This window comes from Marmota monax, unplaced genomic scaffold (genome assembly GCF_021218885.2).
Source record: "Marmota monax isolate L192 unplaced genomic scaffold, Marmota_monax_Labrador192_F-V1.1 WCK01_AAM20220418_F8-fsc00141, whole genome shotgun sequence".
Lineage (NCBI taxonomy): Eukaryota > Metazoa > Chordata > Mammalia > Rodentia > Sciuridae > Marmota > Marmota monax.
In genome coordinates, this window is record NW_026692981.1 from 1,873,877 (window position 1) to 1,893,191 (window position 19,315).

General features: G+C 47.0%; 1 protein-coding gene across 7 annotated transcripts in view; it reads left to right on the top strand.

The window, feature by feature from the left end:
• Ripor2 (RHO family interacting cell polarization regulator 2) overlaps window positions 1-19,315 on the top strand; it is a 177,064-nt gene that overhangs the window by 60,682 nt on the left and 97,067 nt on the right. The window contains exon 1 of one of the 7 annotated variants that reach the window (XM_046452515.2): window positions 16,513-16,668. The exons of the other annotated variants lie outside the window; for them this stretch is intronic. Coding sequence (XP_046308471.1) covers window positions 16,608-16,668 — 61 coding nt within the window. The 5' untranslated portion in view covers window positions 16,513-16,607. Of the gene's footprint in view, window positions 1-16,512; window positions 16,669-19,315 lie in introns of those variants that run through there. 7 annotated transcript variants of the gene reach the window in all.

Sequence of the window (19,315 nt, forward strand, 5' to 3'; positions counted from 1 at the left end):
ATTGTAAGAGAAAAAACAATTTATGAAATAACATGCAGAATAATTTTAATTCTATAAAAAAATACAGATTTAAACCATAAAAAAATATTTAATGTACAGATACACACAACCACAAATAGAAAAAACAAATAATTTACAATGTTTGAGTTACATCTAATTTTTATTTCCTCTCATATTTCCTAAAATTTTAATTGACTATAATTACCTATAATGCCAGGGGTAAAAGTGTGTTTTTGTTTTGTTTTTTGAGAAATAGCATGGACCTTAATAGGTAAAACATAGATTTCAATCTGACCCAGGGGGAGGAAAGGGTGGGTTACAGGTTAAAAAGTGGACGAGAACCTGAGGCGCACCTGGCGGTCTGTATCTTCTCTGCACTACAGGATGAAAGGTGGACAGGGGTTTAAGCTTTGAAATGATTGTGGAGACTAAGAAAGAAAGGTTAAAAAGTACACGTGAGGCGCAGGCTGAAGCTGCCCGTGTGGAAGAGCTAATTGCAGAGTGTGAGCTGGGAGCCCGGGCCCCCAGAGCTCAGCAGCACCGCCCTGGAAGTGAACTGCTTATCTGAGACTGCTGAGCGGCTGGCAAGGACGTCCCCCGATGGCAGAGCTGGAGGGCTGTACACTGCACATCCACAGTGGCATTTCTGTTTCCTTGGCTTTTTAAGAACTGACAGGACTTACAGAGCCTGGGCCCTGTTTGTCCCTGTTGCCATGCTTTTGGGAGGTAGTGGAACTTTGGAGGTAGGGCCTGGCAGCAGGCTTTTAGGTCTTTGGTGGGGGGTGCCCTTGGAGGAATTGTGGGACCCCGCCCCTTCTCCTTTGTCTCTTTCATTTCCCAGCCTTAAGGTGAGCAGTTTTGTTTCGCCACCAAAAGCTCCCAACACATGGAGCTGCTGTCCCCAAAGCAACAGCAAACTGACCATCAACTGAAGCTTCTAAAAACTATGAGTCAAAATAAACCTTTTCTCTTTATAAGTTTGTTATTTGGGGGTATTGGTTAGAGTAATGGAAAGCTGACTAGCTCAGTGGTATTGTTTGTTGAAGATGAAATTATTAAGAATACAAACAACTCAAGAAAATATATGAAAGTAAATTCTCCTCCCAAAACGTATCCCCTAGAGATAAACACCTGCTGACATTACGGCCGGCATTTTTTTCTCTGGATACACACAACAGTTGGCAGGTATGGCATTACCTCTTCTATAGATCAGAGTGTGAATAGTCCTGACTCTTAATGTTCTTTTGCAATTTGCTCACATTTACATTAGGAAGAGCTCTCTTAAGTTCTCCAAGCCACCAAATTGTCTAAGAATCTCAAAGACATCTTAAGAGCATACATTTTGTTCTCAATGTCAGAAATCCTGGGAACTGGAAAACGTTAGTAATCTAATTTATGCTGTTTGTTTTGTTGTGGGGGGAAGTCACTGTCAGTGACCGGGCCTTCCTGGCTCAGCAGTGTGACATGATTGTATGAAGCAGCTCCTGCCCTCTGTTCTCCCAGCCCTGCCTGCCCTGCTGCAGTTCTCAGCATGGGCTCCAGTGTTGGAGTCCTCTCTGGCCAGGCCCACACTTGGCCAAGGATGGCGATTGTGCTGGGTGCTTGCATCTGAACAGGGAGGGGCCACCTGTCAAGTTCAGATCAGTCCTCTGTGCTCTATCAGGGGCTTCAGCTGAGCTCAACTTACCAACATCTTCCCAAGGTAATTATATTTACCTGCATAGTGTAATCGGGCTGTCCTGAAAAGACAGCATCAACTGGGTGGTTCAAACAACAGAGGCTTATTTTCTTTCAGAGTTTGGGGCTACAAGTCCAAGACCACGTGTGTTAGTCAGCTTTTCACCACTGTGACCAAAATACCTGAGATCAACCTAGAGAAGGAAAGACTTGATTTGACTCGTGGTTCCAGAGTTTCAGTCCATGGTGCAAGGGAAGGGCGCAGGAAAGCTGCCCAGCTCTTGGCATCCAAGAAACAGAGGTGAGAACAAAAGAGGCTGTGGAGAACCTAAACCCTCTGGGGGTATACCCCCCAGCCCCACCGCGACTTACCGTCTCCAGTAAGTTCCACCTCCCAGCAGGCCTCCAGCTCACACTGATGAGGTCAGAGCGCCCAGGATTCCATCGGTGCCTAAAGGCCCACCTCTGGACCTTGCTGCTTTGGGCCCCCTGCTCCCAGCACAGGAGACCTGGAGGAAGTTCCAGGCCCAAACCATAACAAGTTTCCAGCTGTAGGGGAAATGTCTTCCCCTAGTGGGTTTATGGCTGAGGCCCCTCTAACACAAGACAGATCAACAAGCTAGAGACATACAGAATGATTTAACATGTTTCCCATGACACAGGAGCCTTCAGACACGGAGACTCCCAAAACAGAGACAGCCATGCACACGAGTGATTGGACAAGGAGGGTGCGAGTGGAGGGTAATAAACTGGGCCCCCGAGCAAGGCCAATTTATTCAGAGATTTTGTTGTTGTGTCTTTAGAATAGAACTTTCCTTTGATCAGGTCTAGGGAAGGTGCTTCTCCGGTGAGGGTCTTCTAACCTGCTTCAGGGAGGGTGAGGGTGAGGGGAGGTGTGAGCTCCTTGATTTTGTGCTCTGAAGTGCCATGGTACTATATTCTGCTGTCCTGAGCCCATCAAGCAGATCTAACGTTGGTCAAGACGTCTCTTCCTGACTGGCGTTCACAGTCTTTCCTGGTGTTCTTGGAGAGAGCGTGAGTTCTCCAATGTCTCTTCTTATGAGGACACTAATCCTATTAGATCAGGGCTTCACCCTTACAATTACATTTAACTTTAATTAACTTTCCTACTCCAGATACATCCACAGTGTGGATTAGGGCTTCCACATATGCCTTTGGGGTGGGACATTCCTTCCCCACTAATTTTATACCCAACTCTTTCCCCTACTGTACCATCACATCAACTGTACGGCTACTTCTTATCTACATATGTCGTATATATCTTCTAAATTAAAAAGAAAAATACTTTCATAAAGCAGACAACATGCATTACTTACTTCTATCCAGCAGTGTGTTACAGCCAGTGCATGCCTACTTATAAGAGACATTGTTAGGCCAGGCGCAGTGGCACACACCTGTAATCCCAATGGCTGGGGACGCTGAGGCAGGAGGACTGCAAGTTCAAAGCCAGCCTCAGCAATTTAGGGAGGAGCTAGGCAACTCAGTAAGACCCTGTCTCTAAAAAAAGGGCCAGGGATGTGGTTCAGTGGTTCATTTCCCCTGAGTTCAATTCCCAGTACCAAAAAAAGAGACTTTATTATAATTTCAGAAATGTTGTGAGCTATTTGTTAAAAGAACCATGATTAATTAAATCCAGGGGGTGTAGCTCAGTGGTGGAGCGCTCGCCTGGCATGTGTGAGGCACTGGGTTCGATCCTCAGCACCACAAAAAATAAAATAAAGGTCCACCTACAACTAAAAAATACATATTAAAAATTTAAATCCAGGGGCTGGGGATGTGGCTCAAGCAGTAGCGCGCTCTCATAGCATGCGTACGGCCCGGGTTCGATCCTCAGCACCACATACAAACAAAGATGTTGTGTCTGCCGATAACTAAAAAATAAATATTAAAAAAATTTTTAAAAAAGAATAGGATTAAAAAAAATTTAAATCCAGTAATTGTACAATTTAAAAAAATATTTTTTAAAAATGTTAATAAATGATTAAAACCCATCAGTTCCTAATTAATGTATTTTACTATAATTTGTGCATTGGAGATCATTTCTGTCACATCTGTATGGTGGTGTGCTACTGCACAGCTTTGTGTTCAATAATGTCATGTTAGTAACTTGAGAGTATTTGCACTATGCAATCAGTACAGACTGCAAGTCAGCACCCCCACCCAGGAACTAGCACCTCACTCTGAATTTGTATCAGCAGCAGCTAGCGTGTTGGGGGCCTAGGCAGGTGGATGGATAGATGGATGGGTGAAGGATGGATGGATGGATGGATGGATGGATGGATGGATGGATGAGTGGATGGATGGATGGGTGGATGGTTGGCTGGGTGAGCAGAGTGTGGATGGATAATAGAAAGGAATGATACAGGAAAGAGAAAGCAGCAGAGGCTTGGAGATGAGAACAACTGAAAAAAGGCGGACATTGCCAGGTGGGGCGCTCAGGTCTGCCTTTATCTTGAGCCTGCCGTCTCTGATGTTCCGTTTCCTTCTCTTGTGGGTTTCTTGTGCTGCGTTCTTACACATTGTGCAAAAGAGTGCAATACAGTACAGAAAATGTGCTCATCCCATTGCTGACTTCTGCATTGCTTCATCACATTTCAAAAGAGGTGTGAATTGTAAATTCCGGTTCATTCCACTGAAGATACTGGTGTGGCAATGCCCAGTGCGCTGTACATATTTACCACACACCACCTAGTTACAACTGGGTCCGGCGGAAGGTAAGAGGGGTGGGGACCTTCTGTGGCAAGGTAGTCTTCACCACAAGTTCCGTTCTCACATGCCTCTGATTCCAGGGCATCTACAGAAAAGGGAACTAAGGGCGACGCCCACAGCTGACCATGCTTGTGCTAGGCAGCAGTGAAAATGCTGCCCAGAAAATGCTGGACGCCACGACCGACCTCTCTCCTCTCACAGAGCGGTCCCGATGCTCCCTCGTATGCTCTTCGGGGGGTCCAGTTTTTGATATGCCCATGAAGTGTCTCTGATACAGTTTTCTTTTAGTCCATAAAAATAGGATGGGACCAGAGAAAGAAAGAACAGAGCCTCAGATGGCGAGGCCAAGGAAGTGGCGAGAAGGTGGGGGAGAAACACTGTGAGCACGAGAGACACGCGTAGGAGTCGTCATTAAGCTACTTTCAAGGGGACCTTTCATGGAAGCCTTATCTTTGTCAATTCAATTTGAAGACTCCCGATCCACAGGTCTGCAGATGACCCTGTGTAGAGACCCTCTTGGATTAGCTGATGAAATGGACATGAGAAAATATGCATGGCTTCCGCATCCATGGAGTCAACCATTTAAAAATATTTAAAAATGTTTTTTAAAGATTGCCACTATACTGTACAGGCACAGAATTGTTCTTGTCTCTATTCCCTAAACAATACGGCATGTAACTATATCCTATGTTCAGTGTGGGGCAGTTACATTGTGCTGGGCATTGTGAGTGGACATGATGGGAATCATGCAGGAAGACAGGAGGGTTACAGACAGCTAACTTGCCATTTTATGGAAGAGACTGGAGTATCCATGGATTTTGGTCTCCATGGGGATCTTGGAACCAGTCTCACATGGACATTGAGAGTGACTGACCACATGGAAGAAAACACAAGTCCTCCCAATTGCCCTGATTGGGCCCAGCGAAGGGGGGTTCTTCTGGCCCTTTTGTGCAGTGGGACAGATTTCAGTGTAAGACAAAGTAGTTTCCCCTCCACCCTGACACCTGTGGCCTGATGTCCTCACTGCCCTGCCAGAGTCACCCCACTCCTTCAACCAGTGGACCTCCTGGAGCCTCTGGTCCTGACACCTAGAGAAGTCATTATTCATTTATTTGAAAAGTGTGCATGGAGCATTGATTGGCATCAGGCCTCAAGCTCATGTCTTGCTTGACCTTTGTCTTGGAGGATCTCATAGGTAGCAGGGCATCCTGGCTTCCTAGCTAATGCCTGGACTGTGTCCCGCGGGAGTGCAGGGGCCAGCACAGGAGCGGTCTAAGAAGTCAGCACCAGAGAGCAGACCCATCTCACCCAGGCCCTCTCTCTGCCTGGTAGATGTGCTCTAACTGTGGGAGGGAGCAGGAAGCAGCCACTCCCAAAACCAAGAAGCAAACACCAAAACTAAACCTCACGAAGCCTTCAGGAGGTCGAAGGTCAAGTTCATTTCACTGCAGATTTGAGAGGCTTCTCCCACAACTGAGGTACCCAAAGCCTGAGGACCCGAATCCTGCAATGCAGCAGGAGGGCCTAGGGCTGGCCCGGGCATCTCCTCTCACTCTCCAGGTTTCTTAAAGAACACACTCGCCTTTATTGGCATTAACACTGCCATCACAAAGAACTGGGAGTCTCCCGGAGTACAAGGGAAAGCAAGACCCATATTTTCCTAAGAGCAAAGACAGGATTGTTGGAGAAGAGGGAGGGAGGAAGAAAAGGGAAAGAATTTTGCTTATGGCGCAGGCATTACTCACTTTCTCCCCTTACAGAGTTATCTGGCCCAAAAAAGAACCTACCAGGATTATTATCATCAGAGAATACCCACAATCAATTCCAGCAGGTGACTTTTGAGTAAAGATTTTTTTAAGATACAGTCCAATGAAAGAAACTACTAGGAGCTGTTCGGAGCATCTGGCACCCAGTTCAAGCTGGCCCTGGGGCACTTACTACTCCATAAATAACAAGCAGCACACCCACCGCCACAGGAAGCTGCCTGCATCTGACAGTAGTCATACCTGGGTTGAGCAGTGCATGCAGAGCGGTGCACCTGCCCTCGCGACTGCCCCTGTCTCGCCCCTCAGGAGGCCTTTGTGAAAATACTGATGACTGCAGACAACAGTTCAGCCAGCCACTTCTCCAGTGGTCACCTGCTCCAGGAACTGGCTGCTCCCCAGGGCTTTCCCTGAGGGAAGAGGAGCTGGACCCTCCCGAACACCTGCTCAGCAGCTTCCAATCTGCAGGGTGTTTTCCTTCACCGCAGGGTGGCTAGCAAGCCCCCCGCCCGTCACCTCCACAGTCTCCGTGACACTGGAGGATGAGCAGTGGGCATCTGCCAAGTCTGCAGAGGCAGTCCACTCTGCCTCGTTTTCTCCAAGTTTGCCTGCTTATCGCCAAGCCCCCAGAAAGCTGGCCCAACCAACAGTCCCCCAACCTGACCCTAAGAGTGTCCTGAAGAGCCAGGAGTCCCTTCCCATGCAGCAGCTGATAGGGGTGTCTCGTGACTCTCCAGGCCCCACCGCTGAATTGCAAGGATTTGGGTTCTCAGCCCTCAGGGACCCTGGTTGTGGGAAATGTCTCAAGTCAATCTACAGTGAAAACGGCTTCGAACCCTTCCACCTCCCGATGGTTGGGCTTCCTGGTCTCTGGAGTTTACCTTCTGCTCCCTTGGCACTGGGAGCTGCGGGGTCTGTCCTTGCTCCCTGCTGGCCCCCACGTGTTCTCTGGTCTACACCCTTGTTTATGAGCCTGCTTCACTGCCTTCAGCTGTCTGTGGTCTCACAGAGGATGGGTGGCACTCCTCAGCCTGTTATCGCGGCAGATACAGTTCTGGGAAGAGAAAAAATAAGGTCTTGCTTTGAGGAGGTAAGTGGGAGAGACTGACATGGAGGTGCAGATAAAACGCACCGTAGCTTGTTTTCATGCCTCTCAACTGAAATCAGAGAATAGCCACAGAGGAGCAGGGCGCCCAGACCAGGGGAGGGGCCATCCGGGCCTGGGAGGAGAGAGCCCTGGGCCCTGGCAAAGTCTCTCTGGGGCAGCCTGAGCTCACATTTAAAAGGGGGAAAGGTTTCTGAAATATGCAGAGTGGTTGATAGCTGTGATGCCCATTGCGACCACCCCTGGGGACAGAGGGAAGAGGAGGACAGGAGCTCAGCAGGTCCAGCACTTAGAACAGGCAGGGCCTCGGGCTTCTCTTCCCTCCTCCTGCCCTCCCCCTCCCCCCTTTTCTCCCTTCCCTCCTCCCTTCCTTTCCACCCCACCCCCCTTCATCCCCAGCCTTCCTTCCACCTTCCCATTCTTCCTCCCCTCCCTCCCTCCCTTCCTTCCTCCTCCTCCTCCTCCTCCTATTCTTCAGCCGGCCTCTTCTCCGAGTTAGAAGGAAGAGGAAGCTGAATGTGGTAGCCCAGGCCTGAAATCCCATTGACCCAGGAGGCTGGGGCAAGAGGATCACAAGTTCAAGGCCAGCCTGGGCAACTTGAGGGAAAACACAAGCAGGTTGGGGTGTAGCTCAGCAGAAGCGTACCCTTGCAGCACAGGGAGGCTGTTGATGAGGCATTTACAAGAAATAAAAGATCAACACTAAAAGACAAGTAGTTTTGTTTTGTTTTGTTTTAAAGAATTCCAGTTTTAGATCATTAGATTCAGTATAAGACTGAAAATCAGGCAGGTCGGGATAAATCAGTACTCCAGAAAGGCTTTAATATCGTTAAAACCCATTAGAAATAGACCAAGGGTACAGAATAGAGGACCCAGAGACTAACCCACAAAATTACAACTACCTTATATTAGACAAAGGTGCCAAAAGCATTCACTGGAGAAAGGATAGAATCTTCAACAAATGGTGCTGGGAAAACTGGAAATCCATATGCAACAAGATGAAATTAAATCCCCATCTCTCACCATGCACAAAAGTTAACTCAAAATGGATCAACGATCGAGGGATTAAACCAGAGACTCTGTGTCTAATAGAAGAAAAAGTAGGCCCTAATCTCCATCACGTGGGGCTAGGCCCCAACTTCCTTAATAATATGCCTATAGCACAAGAATTAAAACCAAGAATCAACAAATGAGATGGATTCAAACTAAAAAGTTTTTTTTTCTCAGCAAGAGAAATAATATGTGAGGTGAACAGGGAGCCTACATCCTGGGAACAAATTTTTACCCCTCACACATCAGATAGAGTTCTAATCTCTAAGGCATATAAAGAGTTCAACAAGATAATCACACACACACACACACACACACACAAACAGATAATCAATTAATAATGGGCCGAGGACCTGAACAGACACTTCTCTGAAGAGGATATACAATCAATCAACAAATATACGAAAAAGTACTCATCATCTCTAGCAATCAGAGAAATGCAGATTAAAACTACTCTAAGATACCATCTCACTCTTACTGAGTGACAGCCATTATGAAGCAAACAACAACAAGTGCTGGCGAGGATGTGGGGAAAAGGCACACTCATATCATTGCTGGTGGGACTGCAAACTGGTGCAGCCAATCTGGAAAGCAGTATGGAGATTCCTTGGAAAACTTGAAATGGAAATACCATTTGACCCAACTATCCCACTCCTCAGTTTATACCCAAAGGACTTAAAAACAGCATAGTACAGGGACACAGCCACATCAATGTTTATAGCAGCACAATTCACGATAGCTAAATAGTGGAACCAATCTAGATGCCCTTCAATAGATGAATGCATAAAGATAGAATATTACTCAGCATTAAAAGATAATAAAATCATGGCATTTGCAGGTAAATGGATGGAGTTGAAGATTACCATGCCAAATGAAGTTAGCCAATCCAAAAAACCAAAGACCAAATGTTTTCTCTGATATGTTGATGCTGATCCATAATGGGGGTGGGGGAGCATGGGAGGAATGGAGGAATTTTAGATAGGGCAAAGGGGAGAAAAGATGGGGGTAGGAAAGATGGTGGAACGAGATGGGTATCATTACCCTAAGTACATGTATAAAGACGTGAATGGTGTGACTCTACTTTGTGAACAACCAGAGACATGAAAAATTGTGCTCTATATGTGTACTATGAATTGAAATGCATTCTGCTGTCATGCATAACAATTTAGAATAAATACATTTTAAAAAATACATTCTACTATCATGTATAACTAGTAAGAACAAATTTTTAAAAAGAAGAAACCCATTAGAAAACAGATAGGAATATTTTAGGTATTCAATACATTTTACCAGGAACCCTAGATGCATGTCCGGAGGCCAACTAATGCATCCCATCAAAAAATTATCCTACAGCCCAAATTTGGGACAGTGTTTCCCCTCTCAATGGAAGGTAGTTCTATACTTAGAAGCTTTTTTTTTTAAATAGTCTATCATATTTCTGTGAAAGAAAAAGATGTGTATTTTTCTTGTGACTAAATGGTTTTAAGTAATAAAATTTTTATACAGATACTTATCATTATAAGAAAAAGTAAGGAACGCTAGAAATAACTGCCATTGGTAAACATAAGGGACATACAGATGCATTTTTGCTGATAACTCTTTCCCTCCATCTTACTTAAAAGACTACTTTGTAAAGCATGTGAGTCTGTGTGGACAGACATACAATAATAGGTAAGGGTGTAGCTTGTGGGATGGGAACAGCTCAGAGGACAGGGGAGCCCTGACCCAGGTTTCTATTTACTATTGAAATGCAGGCGGTATTAACCAAATCAGGTGGTTATAATCCCCAGGACAATCACCAAGAAAATCAATTTTAGAATATAGCAAAAGAAAGGATAAGGAAATTAAAATTGTACACTAGAAAATATTCAACACAAATAATTGAATGACACTACCATAACAAAATTCCCTCCATTTTTATTTACTTATATATGTAAACTTGGCTGCTTAGCAAAGTAAAATAAAATATCAGAATATATATAACTAATCCCTGTCTCATTATAGAAAAAAATTAGTATTCATTCACAAAACTCATTTTTCAGCCATTTTTCTTGAATTTCTGGATGCCTTTCCAAAAAGTTGATACTGACCATTTCCCCAAGCATTTATTATTGCTTTTATGGAAAAGAGGATTTTCAAAAAGTCTTTACAACATCATTTTCTCTGATATACAACCTGATTAACTGACCTTTTTTCTCTATTATATACCATGATATATAGTCATAAAGAATTCCCATGATGAATTGTCATAAAGAAGATTTTTACTGATTTATTACTAACAACTCAACAAAGTCTTCCTTCAATACTTTGGAAAAAATTAGAAAGCCTGTGATTTGTGAAAGGATTAACTAGCAGGCATTCAATGATGTTTTCTAATGTCCCTGGTTTGGCACCCAGTGGTTTAATATGCCACAGAGCAAGCTCTAATTGTAGTAGTCATGATGGCTGAGATATATGCTTTTCTATCAGAGTGGAAGTACTTCTTCCTGTTCATGGAGATGTCCTCTTGGGGGCACAGACCCCAGGGGTGATTCTTTTAAACTCTCCCCATGTCTCTTGCAGCCGTGGAGATAGGCTTCTTACACCTGGTCAAGGTTTAATCCCTCCATGTCTTCTCTTCACTGCTTCTGACACTTTACACAGATAGCTTCCGAACCAAAAAAGGGGAGGAGGGACAGACTAACCTGTACCTATTCTAAAGCTGATGTAGGGCCACAGGGAAGGATTCACAGCTCAATTAATGTACCCCAAACCCCGAGAGGTCAATTTTAGTGGCCAGTGGCAGTCACAATACTCACTGAAAAGGCTTTGGGCTTACATTCTGGTTGAGACAGGCCACGGAGAAGCTCAAGTTCTGTTGGTATAGCAAACACAATGTATCGATACAGGCTGTATTATAATTTGAAGCAACTTAGGGACAGAGGACTGAGTTTTCCCTTAGCACAGCCACTGATTTAATATTCCATTTTACAATTTAGTGAAGACTCAGTAACTTCAAAGAGCTGGGCAGTAGCAAAGCCAGGATGAAACTCAGTCCTGCCAAACCTTAGAACCAGCTCATTTTAATGAAATTTTTTAAAAGCCACTAATTGCAAACTAAACACTCTCAGTAATTAAACCCTCAGCCCAAGGCTCAGGCGGTGCCAACCGTAGCCAGTGTGCGTCTTGCTGTGGGATCATTCTTACTAGGCCCTTCTCCCTCCTTCCTGAGCAGAGGGAATGGGAATCACCCAGAGGGCAATCGCCCCATTATCTTTAGTCCTAATGAAGAAGCCGACCCGGGGCTTTGGTCAGCTTGTCCTGCAGGCTTCCCTAGCACCTGCACTAAGTGACCCTTGGTGTGGCTCCTGCCACCTGTGGTGCTCTGAAGCTGCAGGGGTGGGGTGGGGAGCGGAGGGGACTTCCACAGGCCCTGGAGGGCTGCCACATGGAGACAGGAGTACTGTGAACAGCCATGAGCCTCTGGCCCCAGCTCTCCGCACGTAGCATTCTGCAGCTGGACACCTTTCGTGCACATCCTTACTGGCCACTCACCCAGAGCCCGGACTGTGTCTGGCCTGTGGGCTTTTCCCCTGTTCTCCTTCCCTGGTCCCAGCCGCTCGGTGCAGCCTCGTTCCCCTTCCTCCTCCCATCTCCTTTCTGTTGCTGGATGTTCCACCTGCCTTGCCCAGACCCTGTTCTGAAGTTAGTACCTGAAAGTTGGGTATCTTACCTCGCCTCCGGAAGGAGTGGGAAATTCTCCAGATGCGCACAGTCTGTGGGAACGAGGGCCCACACTGGGCCATCATTATCCCATCAGGGCAGCTTCCTCCTCTGAGCGATTCACAGATGGTATTTTAAAATTTCAAAACAGAGAGCCAGACAGAGATGTTTTAAAAAATAAGTAAACCAGGATCATCACAACTACGTCGTCCCGCCATGAACTAGTGGCACTGTGCACACACGTGCTCAGTCACTTGAACGTCTCCTGCCGCACCTGAAACCTCATTGGACATTGTTTGAATGGACAAAGGAACACAGGGATCAGTAAGCAAAGTTTCTCAAAGCAAGGGCCAGGCCTTGCTCATCTCTCCAGTTCAGACCTACTGTGGCACCAGTGGGCGCCGGCCATGAGGGTATAAAATGGTGCCAGGCTCCTGTGCTTCTGATGTTGATGTTCTACTGTTAAACTCAGCCCCGGTTGCCACATGCCAAGCTTTGATCAAAATAGTTGACTCATCCTGGTTCATCCTCGCTTTTGTTCTGTTCCTTAACCCCAGTCGCTGGAGCTGCTGGCCCTGGTCACTGAGAAGCCAGGTCTTTTGTGTTGTGTCAGACTCACTCCTCACTTCTAAGCCACAACTGCCCTCTGAGGACACAGAGATGTCAACTACCCCTTCTGGTCACTACCCACTGTGCAGGAGTAGAGATGTGACATTGTGCCCCTGAAAATAGGTACAATCGTACTATTTTATTAAACTAAAAACATATTCAAAAGTAAAATTAAAAATAACTCGCACTCTATGGTGCTTACTTTGTGCCAAAACAGCAGAAACAAAATACCCTCTTGTAGCCTACAGCCCTAATCTAATCACTGCCTTCACCGGCCTTAATGTCTTTTCTAGTTGGATTTGAAGGGGACCAGAATGTGCCCTGCAGAACATGCCACTTTAGCATGAGGACTATTTATGGCTGAAGGCAATTGAGAAAGAGCAGATGCTGGAAGAACTCTCTGCCTAAAACAAGGTAGAAACCTCCCTGTGTGGAGGTGACACAGGCCTTCCTGTGTGGAGGTGTCCCTCTCCCACATGCCAGGAACTTGGTCCCTGCAGGTGGCTCTAACATAACCGTGTACAACACCCTTATCTACCTCATATCTCCTAGCAATATGCCCCCCCTGGGAGCCCACCTTTCTGCCCTGCTGTCTCTGTATGGCCACTTCTTCACAAATTTGTTGCCCTTTGTTAAAATGGTACTTATGCCACCGCATTTAACCACTTCTTTGGGGTCTGCACTTTTTTTCTGTGAAGACCCTCTGCCCATAGAAATATTAATAAAATTTGCATGCCTTTTTTCTTATTAATCTATTGTCAGTTTGATTTGAAGGCCCCAGTTATAAACATAAGAGTAAGGAGGAAGATTTTCTTCCTTATCTGCCGATTCTGGGACTAACTCCGAAGTGAGAATTCTCACTCTCTTAGCATTCTGTCCACACCAGAGCTTTCTACCTTGTTCATGTTGTTGCCGAAAGCCCTGTCCCGATGCCAATCCAATAGTGAGGACATGGTTTTGAGAAAAAGGAAAAGAGGTTTATTGCTTGGGTAGCAAAGGAGAAACACAGGGAACTCCTGTCCCAAAGGCTATGATTCTGCCCATCATCAGGAACAGGGGATTTTATAGAGGTGATTCAGAGAAAAGGAGATCAGGGAAGAGAGATCAGGGAGGAGAGATCAGGGAGGAGAGATCGGGGAGGAGAAGGTCAGGGGAAAGATCAGAGAAGAGAGGGTCAGGAAAATGGTTAGGGAAAGAAGATCAGGGAGGAGAAGGCAGGGAGAAGGTGATTAGGGCAAAGAGGATCGGGAAGGAGGCTAGGGAAAAGATCATGCAGGAGAAGGTCAAAGAAATTTGGGAAAAAGAAAAAATATGTAAGTTTCAAAGCCACAAGGGATACAGTCAAAGCATCAAGTGACCCCTGTCACAGTTGGCCACCATCGACTCGTGTGCCTCAGTGGCTCTCTGCCTCTCACTGGGTTGAGGAACTGGAGATGCAGAATTGAAGGAGAAATGGCCCCTGCCCTTGAGGACTGGAGGGAGAAGTGACACAGACAAGTATGTGGCTCAGGGGAGGGCAGCAGGTCTACTCCCAGAAGTCAGGAAGGACTGGGGGGGGGGGGGCTCCTAGACTGAGCCTGACCCGAGTAGATAGTTCTCAGGTTGATAGAGATGGGGGAGGGGAGCCTTCCAGGCAGAGGGAGTCACGTGAGCAACAGCTTGAAGTGCCTGAATCTGGGGACCTGCAGATAGCTCCAGGTCCCTTTATTCCTTCAGTGTAGCACGGGCCTGGGTCAGGCCCTTGGGTGGCTCATGTCACCTCCTAGGGCTTTTACTAGCAGACGTTGACTCCAATAGCCAGCCTTGGTGTGAGACTGGTGAATTCAGCCCTGTAGAAGCGTTTCCTATCCTTAGTAAATTTTTTACATTTTGTCCACTTTGGGACATTCGTATGGATATAATCAATATGTCTTGGAAATTCACTCATCTGGATGCACTTATCCGCAGCTTGCTGGTTTCTAGGTCAACACACTGCATGTTTCCCTTGTCTCTCTAAGGTCATTGTGAACTTTGAAGAGCAAGGACCATGGTGTCTATTTCCTGCTGTCATGGAGTTCTTGGTGGCATTTATATTTGCTCTGAGGTTCTTAGCCATGGTTTAAGGTGTCTAAACTGGAGAAGAGGAGACTGGAGGCTGTTGAGATTTTGCCTGGAGCCTGGTGACTGATCAGTTTCCATCCCCCTGAGGGGAGAGGCACTCTCCACACCCCTGCCAGGCCACAGGCCACAAATGCGCTCTAGTTAGCCACATCTGCTGTGGGATACCAAGAGAGTTGGTCCAGATCCAGAGACTCCAGGGTCTCATCTGTAAAACGGGATGGTGACGTCCACTCTGTGACAGTGTAACTACAAATGATAGAACCCACTCACCCCTCTCACCTCAACTACACCACCTGAGCTCTCCGCCATCTCCTGGTTCCCTACATTGGGGCCCATTTTTTATTAGTCTATGTAATTAACTGCAGCCCTTGACCAGACACACCATTTGGGTGCAAGTCAGGGCAGGGAGTGGTCAGAGGAAAGCCGGGGAGATGCAGAGACAGAGGCGGCTCTGGCTGTCTGCCTCAGAATTTCTCAAGGGGCCCTGAGTCTCACTGGGGCCAGGCAGTCCCTCCTCCCCTGTGCACTGCGGGGAGCTGGTCCTTCCTGGTCCCTGGGCAGCAAGGCATTGGGTGCCAGTGACAAGCCTTTGTGAACTCTGACACCCACAGTGTCTAGCTCTCCTGAGGATGGCTCCAGCCTGGTGGAGAGCCATTGGGGGTCCCCACAGGACCCCGTGGTGCAGCATCTTTGGGAACTCCCAGCCACCTGCTCAGGAGGGACCCGGTGCTCAGTTAGCCCTCAGTGGCCAGTTCTATCCTCTGAGATGACGGTTCTCACTGATGGGCTTCTCCAGCCCCATTATCCACTCACTTCCAGCAGAAGAGGGCACAGCTGGGGGCGGAGGGGACAGGTTCTTGGCTTGGGACTGGGGGTGGCACTGGGGCAGTCTTTTCAAAACCATGCAATAAATAACGCTCCAGAAATAACCCCCGGGGTCAACAGCCCTCTCTGTCACCTCTATTTGCATCTCTGAGCTTCTGCGCCCCCTGAGAGACCCTGGGAAGTCCCAGCTGAAGTCCCCATATCTCTCAGAGATCTGGACCCAGCGCACAGGGCCGGACTTGGGGCAGCTGGGTAAGGTGCAGAGGCCCCAGCGCCACAGGAAGGGGCCGTGGCCACCCCTCCCTTTGGGAGGAACTGCTTTTTCAGTTATATTTTCTCTTTCTCTTCTATTGATAAAGTCTGAACTATCCGGCCAAGTGAATATTGTGAAATGGCAGTTGTCTCACCAAAACCACTTATCTGCCACCGGCCGTAGATGTAATCGGGACAATGAGAGCCTGGATCTGTACTGAATTTGGCTTCGACGATGCCAAGTTTCCAGTTCTCAATTGCAAAAGGATTGCAAAACAGAAAAAAGCAAGGATTAACTGAGAAAAATAAAGCTCCCGGCCTCCCAGGCCTGCTCTGGGGTGTAGTGGAGCAGCTGGCTTAACTTTCAGATAAATTGTCATTGAAGAAAAACCAAGATAGGAGAAACGTGAACCCCCTCTTTCAACACAGTCCATTGTGTTCAAAGTCATAAGCAAGAGAGTTAAGAGCCCACCTTCCTTTCTAAGAAAATATGAAAGTTAGTGCTTTGAAATAGAATTCATGGCTCTGGGACTTTGAGTGATATCTGCATTCACATCCAACTGGATCTGCAGCTCCTTCCAAACAGTTCTTTCTTCTCAGCGGTGAGAATTACCTCGCCTGGAATTCCCTCTTCAAAAGGCGCTGAAGCCCTTTCACCTATGAATGAAGCTGCAGCCCCGGGGCAGATGCGGAAGGGCCCTCCCCTCCCTAGCAACAGCTGAGAAGGAAGTCACCCCAGGCACTGTGGCCTGACAGCCGGGGCACACAGACCTGCCGCCCACCAACTCCCCAAGATGCAGTTTCCTGATGTGGAGGAGCCTCTGGCTGATGAAGAGGATGACGTTTTTGGTGAAGGTAAAGGATCTTTTTGGCAGGAGCCGTCCTGATCTGCTTTGCTTTGTTTCGAAGCGAAGCTTTCTGAGGGAGATAGTTGTGACAGATATCACTTGGGCACCCAGGCACCCGGGCAAGGTTGGGCAGGGTTGCCAAGCGGTTCCTCCAAATGTTTTTTATAAAATCTTGATGGATACAGGTTTGCTTTAGGTCAGGAAACAGTACTGAATCTCTCCGCTGGTCTCTCCTCTGCACTGTGGTGTCTGATGCCTCAGGGAAGCTGTCCCCAGCTTGCTTTCACAGCCAGGCTGCCAGCACGCTGAGTTGTGGGCTGAAGTCCGCAGGCTGAAGTCCGCGTCTGTGCCAGGATTGGCTCTCCCGGGTGCTGTGTGGTTTGGACCTGGCTCTCCTCCTTGGGCAGCACTGGACACCCATGGGCAGCGCCTAGTTTTACACTCTCATTTGACAGCTCTTCCATAAATCGTCTGAGCAGTGGGAAGTTTGCTCTTAGTCTAAGTGGCTCATCTAGTGATCTACAGAGGTCTTGTGCCAACACTTCCTAGGAGATGGGCCGTAGGCAAGAGCTTTTCTAGAATTTGGACCCGCCTAAATAAACGGGAATCTGGACCCAGGGATCTTGAGATTTTGGTTATTTCCCATTAAAAAAAAAAAAAAACATGTTCAGTGATTTTTTTTTTTAAGATTTCTATCAAGTAAGTTTTTCAAAGAAGCAGTGGTGAGACTTTTTTTGATGATTAGCCAAGTAATACAAGTTCACGGAAGAAAAATCAGAGAGCATTGCACAGTAAGAATGCCCCCGTCATCTAGTCATCTGGGTTTGACAGCTGTCAGGGTTGGTTTCTGTCTTTCTTATTTTGTTCCAACCACAGAAATAATTAAGATGATAATTTGGGTTTTCATCACGACTTACACCCATTTGGGGAATGTCTACCTGAGCTTCGCTGCTGTGGCTTTACCCTGATGACTGGCATCGCGAGCCACCCGCGAGGTTGAATCCTAGGCCCCTTCCTTGGCTTTCACTTCTACCTGAGGGTGTCTTCTCTGGTTATTTCTGCATAGATGCTCACGCTCTTTACAATCTTGCAAACGTGCACCAACAGGAAGATAAGCCTGGACTGGGTGATCTGGTAATTGTTTGTCCACTTTTCACACCAGGAAGGGTTTTCCAGAATGCCCAGCCCATTTCTCTCCCAAGGAATTTTCCTTTGGGGCTGACTACAGTGTTGAAGAGCGCCATCTCTAGACTGGGGGTTCCACTCTGGATGGGGTGGTGGGGGTCCTTCTGAAGGGAGGCTTGATGAACTGCAGGACCCCTCTCCACAGCCTGCGTGATTGCCAGGTGATTGTAACCTCGGCGACCTGCTGAGGGTCAAGTCGGGGGGCCAGAGGAGATCCAGCCTGAGTTCCGTTTCTGCCTGCTGTTGCCTGTGCCTGCCTGGCTTTCCCCATGGGGAGCTGGGACAGAGAGAGCTATCAGGTTGCCCGGCTTCTCTTTTTAGCAGATTCCGGATGTTTGCATTGCTCTTGAGGGTGGTGTGGTTGGCCCTGTCCAAACAGATCATCTCATTTGCCTTAATCCTCGTAGATTAGAGAGAGAATCCTTGCAAGTTCAGGGCATTGATCTTCAGTTTCCAGAGTCAGGGCTGGTGTCTGGAAGCTCGGCCAGTTGGTACCTCCCTCTAACCAAGCTCTGTGACAGGAAATATCACCAGCTCTGCAGTTGCAAAGTCTGGGCTTTGCCCATTACCTCACTCCGTGACCTTAAGCAGGTTGCTTAATCTCTCTGTGCCTTAATTTCTTTCTCATAACGCAGATCATAGACGTGATGGGGCTGTGTGCAGATTAAATGCTATTATAGGGAAAGCATTTAGAACAGTACCTACACATGGAAGTAGTCAATAGATGCTAATTCCCTACATTTCAAGGAAGAACATCAGATTTTTTTTCACATGTCTGGTTAGTAGATTCAAAGCAGGATTCATTTACATCAGTTTGAAGGCAACGTGTCAGAGTTTAATGGGGTGGAAACGTTCTTGGAGTAGTCATCTCCAGCCGGGCTCCTGCTGCGACATAGCTGTAGGCACTTGGGCAGGTCTTCATTCTCTCGAGCCTTATTCATCTCAAATCAGAGGGCCGATTGCATTCTGTGAGATCTCACTAATCTTCTCTGCATGGTGACATGTCTACCTAGACCTGCTGCCTTGGTCTAGGTCTCACCTAGGGGACCCGTCCAGGTGCTTGTTACCAGGACAAGGATATGCCCTTGCCACCAGCACATTTTCAAAGGAAACCCTGTCCCCTAAAGGAACATAAGTTTAGAATTTAGGTTCATTTAGTTGAATGTATATATATATATATATATATATATACACACACACACACACACACACACTCATTTAGATATACAGACCCTATAACGACAGGGGGTTCAGGGGCGGGAGAGGTGGGGATGAGTCATACTCGTGATGTTTTCTAAACTGCCTTTCTGATCCTGTTTGCTTCAGCTATTATTTTCCGTGGTTAAAGAAAATGTTAAGGTTTACAGATCGAAGAAGCACTGGTGTGCAACTCTACTCTTTTTCCACAGCAGGTTGCATAGGAAGAGAGAGAGAGAAAAACAGTCCCCACCCACACACCACACCACAAC